The 4895-nt window shown below is 46.5% G+C and overlaps 1 protein-coding gene across 2 annotated transcripts in view; it reads right to left on the bottom strand.

Annotated features, from left to right (window-relative positions):
• The window catches only part of DPY30 (dpy-30, histone methyltransferase complex regulatory subunit), a 2546-nt gene extending 1075 nt beyond the window's left edge, over positions 1-1471 (bottom strand). Inside the window, exons 1-4 of one of the 2 annotated variants that reach the window (XM_019549750.1) lie at positions 1309-1471; positions 991-1084; positions 856-903; positions 291-433 (exon numbers count right to left, since the gene is read on the bottom strand). In XM_019549750.1, the coding sequence (XP_019405295.1) occupies positions 291-433; positions 856-903; positions 991-1026 (227 nt within the window). In that variant the 5' untranslated portion in view covers positions 1027-1084; positions 1309-1471. The remainder of the gene's footprint in view (positions 1-290; positions 434-855; positions 904-990; positions 1085-1308) is intronic. The other variant, XM_019549749.1, reaches the window with a different exon arrangement.
• Between the last annotated feature and the right edge of the window lie 3424 nt (positions 1472-4895).

Below are 4895 nucleotides of genomic sequence, written 5' to 3'. Positions count from 1 at the left end.
TTTTTTTTGTTGATTTTGTGAGCAATGCTGGATTTAATGAAATCAAACCAATTAGGTCCCTAGATATCAGACTACTAGATCCTATCACCCTACATGTAACACACCAAGGAATAAGTTCTGCCCATTCAACAGACTAAACAGCTATATTATTATTATTTTTTACCTACAGCATGCTTCATCTGAACTGGTTAAAACAGCCTTTCTGATTTCTAGGCCCTTATTGGGAAGAGAATGCCTGTATTTGCAATTGACTTCTGTGTAGGAGTGCAGGCCCATTTAAAGCATCTTACCTCTCCTTTGCTAATACAGCAAGTCCCTGTAGTAAGATAGGCACAACTGTTTGGTCCAAATAGGCACGCGTAGGTAATGACTGAAGATCCACTTTTTGCTTTGATGTTTTCTCGGCGTTAATCTTCTCATTTTCTACGATTCTCTGAATTCAAAACATTTGAATAAAAACACTAAGACCCCAAGTATTTAGGCACTCCCCCTGTACCACCTACATAGTCAACTTCAGTGGATAACACAGGACCATCAAACACATGGACCATGAACAGGATCCTCCATGAAGACCTGCATCACCTGCCACACCATGACTGGGCAGTCAGGGGCAGCACGAGCAGGAGCAGAGACCCCAGCAGGATCCTAGGGTGCAGAGCTCTGCCAGGGATTCACAAGGCATAACAGACAACACTGACATCCTAGCAGGGACCCCACTTTGCCCAGTACAAACACCTGGCGTGCCACACACACAGTCTGCCAGCTCCGATAGACACCCAACCCCTGGCAGAGCTGGACAGGGGATTCTCTTCAGGGTGTTTCCCCAATCAGATGCAGAGACTCAGCCTCACCTACCTCCACATTTTCTGTGAGTCCGTACTCCGCGTGGGGGTTTTCTGGAACCTGAAAGAAAAAAAAAAAACAGTGTGTGGTCAGCAGAACCGCAGCCTCCTGCCCAGGGGACTCCCCAGAAAGGACTTCCAGGAATACCTGGGGCTGCCCCTCCATCATCTGCTCGGCCTCCATCCTTGCGAGGGCAGAAGCTGCCTGTTATGCAGCCAACCGGCGACGACCTGGCCCAGAACTGGTAAGACAACAGGGAACGAAGTTATGGGGGTGGGCAGGCGGCCCCACATGGCACAGGGAGCCAAGGCGCGAGGGCACAGCCCCGCCCACCTGCTTTCCGCGGGAGTGGGCGAACCCAGGGGGATGACGTCATACTCCCGCATCACCCCGCAACCGCCTCTTAGCGGCCACGTCCCCCGCCCCGGGTTGGGGAAATCACCTCTCCCCTGCTTCGCCGCAAACCTGTCAGGACACGACCCAACGGCGCGAGCGGCAACACCGACTTCTCCACAGCAACCAGCAACTCGAGCGCGTCGCGCCTTACGGCGTCGTAAATTGTTTCGCCGGAAGCGTCACAGAACCGCGCTGTAGTCACTAGTCCCAACTGCGCCTGCGCACTGGAGGGAAGGGGTTGGAAGGCAGATGTCAGCTGCGCTTGCGTGGAGTTAGTCACGCCCCCCCCCGGTGGCTCCCACTGTCCCGGCCCGCCACGTGGGGGCGGGGCTCCACGGGTGGCGCGCGCTCCTGGTGAGCTGCAGCAGGGTCCAAGTGCCACCTTTAATAGGCTCCCCTGCAGCCTGGGGGTGGGGGGCTTGGGCTTGACTAGATCTATACACGTGGCCTCAAGGGCCTCACCTGCCTGGCACTGTCCTCGCTGGACTCTCCCATGTGGGGAGCAGCGTGCTGAGGGGGAGATGCTGGAGGTCAGGATAGGGTGTGGCCCAAGGGGTTCACCCAGTCCCCCCGTGCTGTCCATGACCTGGCTCTGAGCTGCTGCACAGGGTTTGGGGATGTAGCCACAGAAGATGATGGACAAATCAATCGTCATAACTCCCCTGCTGCCAAATTTCCTGACTTGTGAGGAGTCCCACAGGCAGGATGCCATGGCTCTGCAGGCTGCATTTGGCCCACCAGAGGTTGAGCACGGTACCTGGTTCAATGCTCCCCTTTTATAGCATCCATTTTTGCCCCTGTCAGAGACAGGGTACTGGGATAGACGGTCTATTGGTGTCACCCAGTATGCCACGTCTTGTGTTCTTAAGTAGTGCTGGTGATGCTACCTGGGCTGGAGAGGCAGGAGGCAAGGCAGCGTGGCACTTTGCGTACTGACTGGCTCAGAAAGGGATAAGCTTCCATAGGTAACATCAGATGTTGAAAAGAGATCGTATAAGTGCCATGGGCCACAGTGACTTCTCAGGGCCACAGAAGGTGGAAAAAATGTATTATTTTCTTGAACGTGGAGCAAAACTAACATGGAAATTGATGTAGTGCAGCACATCCAGAAGCCAGCAATGCTCTGCATTGTATCCAAGTCAGCACTCAGGGTGGAACTGCACTTCAGCTATAAACATTGTCACTTCATTTAATTTAATACTCTTCCTCATTTTACAGTCATTATCTGGGATCCCAATGTGAAACCTTGGGATCTCTGTGGAGGAAGTGATGAATATTCACAGTTATGAATGAAATGAGAATGATGCTTTGAACAAACACTGCTTTAAAATTATAAACTCTCTGGAAAGAGTCAGGGCTTAGGCATTTCAAAATTAGGAGACATTTTTGGTTTGAATCTCCATGTGCCTCAATCCACATCTGTAAATGAGATAATAATACCCCTTCATCTCCAAGGGGACACTAATTAACGTTTGTAGTACTCAGATCCTATGGTGAGGGCACCACAGAAAATCCCCTGAGAAAATTAATAATTCTGTGTTCAGAACTGGTTTGAATGGTGCAAATACAGCATGGGTTTAAAAATTATCAGATTTAAAAATGATGAAACAAAATATTGAAAAGCTGGTTATTCGGTAAGCTCTGTTTTGTGGATTGGTAGGGTAAGGATCTTATGGATAAAGAAGTGTGTGGTTCAAAACTTAAATACACAGCACATGCATAAAGGGGACTGCAGCAGGACTGCAAAAGAAGCTTGCTTCCTTGATTTTTTAACATGTGCGTCCCTTGGCAATCTTAATATCTGTTAAAAGTTTTGATGCGAGATTTCTTTGCTGATTATGTTACAGAATAAACTAGAGATCCCAATTAAAGATTGAATCCCCTGTGCACCACCAGAAATCCAAATAAAAAATCTTTTTTTCAGAGAACTGTTAATCTGCATTTCAAACAGGATGCAACAGGGAAGTAAAGCAGACATATGAGTTGGGGGCGGAAGGATGAGGTAAGAATCAAATGAAAGGATTTTAACAGCCAAGAACTGGTATCTATTTTGGCACAGGTGGGTTTTGAGGAGGGATTTAAAAGAGGATTGGGTGGTTACTCTGACTCTTGATGAGTTTCTGTCATGCATATGGGAAAGCTTAGAGGAAAACTTGGAGGTATTTGAAGGGAAGTGGACAGATAGATGATTGAAAGAGGCACAAAAGGTGATGTTCTGAGGATGTTTCAGGCCATTAATATGGGGCGTTGAAATATCTCTAATGCCCATCTGGCCCATGGGGCAAAAAGGTTGAGTGCCCCTGTTCTAAGTGACCAGGGGCTCCATGCTCTGGAGGTTGCATCAGCAGAGGCTGCATGTCTGGAGGCTGCACTACAGAAAGCCACAGGCCTTCTGGGCTAAATGACACACACACACACACAGTTTTTTAATTTTATGTTTCAGGCCAAATTAGACAAGTCAGTCCTGAATCCTATTGACTGAACAGAACTCAATCATTTGTGTGGCACTACCACTGGCAAGTATCCTGTTGCAGCTAGTATGATGTGGAGAAAGACGGCTGGGCAGGAGGTGGGGGCCAGACTCTAAGCCCCTCACAGGCCACCAGCTGGACAGCCTTCATGTAATCAAGAAAGGCCTGTACAAGCAATGAAACAAAAAATACAGGAAAGGGGTAACTGAGCTAAGACTACTGAGAAAGCAGAAGAGAAATCCTTATGTAAAGCAGGGAAGAAATCGCAGAGCTTGGACAAGCAAACATTTTGGAAAGAGGAGGCTCAACAGCTACAGGAGGCATCAAGAAAACTACTGAAGAAAAAATACAAACAGGTGAATCTGCATGGAAGCACCATTGGCTAATTATATAAGTGGTAAAAAAAAAAGGAGAAGTCTATGGTGACTTGACAACAAATGCTAAAGCATAAAAAGTAAGGAATGAGCATGTAACAAATCATTAAGCCTTGCAGTCCACCCAGATGAAAGCATTCTAGACATGCTAGATGAACACAACTGGAAAAGCAGAATGGTTGTCAACATTGAACTACCATAAAAAGCAGAGACAGAGTAGTGGAGAAATGGGGAACCTAGAGACACCAGTGCCAACAAAGCTTTACAAAAATATTCAAAAAGGTGTGTGAACTAGAGTAGGTACCAGATAACTGACTAAGGGAAGTAGTTTTAGCAATCATTAAAAAATCAGGTTTAATCCGATAATTTATAGAACTTATCATTGATATGGGCAAAAGTCATGATGAAGGAAATTTGTCTACAGATTATAGTTTGTGTTAGAGATTAAGTGGATGAGGAACAGTACAGCTCCATACCCAATCAAGGCTGCACATGTCACACTCAGATGGAAGAGGAATTGAGAATGGAGATTACAGATATCTGTTTTTATTAGCTTGATCAAAGCTTTGGAGAAAATCATAATGGAGGGCAGCAATATCTCATAGTATTTCAGGTCAGCAAATTTCAAAATTATAACATCAAAGTACAAATCCTCCTACAGTGCCATCAAAACTTATGGAAAATTACGCAACAGTTTCAAAGTCAAAATTTGCTTTAAGAAAGGGGGCATAAAATAAGCAGTGCATCATTTCATTCTCTTAAACCAAACATTGATAATGTTAGATGAGCTGAAGGGCATAACAGTAGATGT

This window comes from Crocodylus porosus, unplaced genomic scaffold (genome assembly GCF_001723895.1).
Source record: "Crocodylus porosus isolate Cpor-Errol unplaced genomic scaffold, CroPor_comp1, whole genome shotgun sequence".
In the NCBI taxonomy this organism is placed as follows: Eukaryota; Metazoa; Chordata; order Crocodylia; family Crocodylidae; genus Crocodylus; species Crocodylus porosus.
This window is presented reverse-complemented; position numbering and strand designations above follow the sequence as displayed.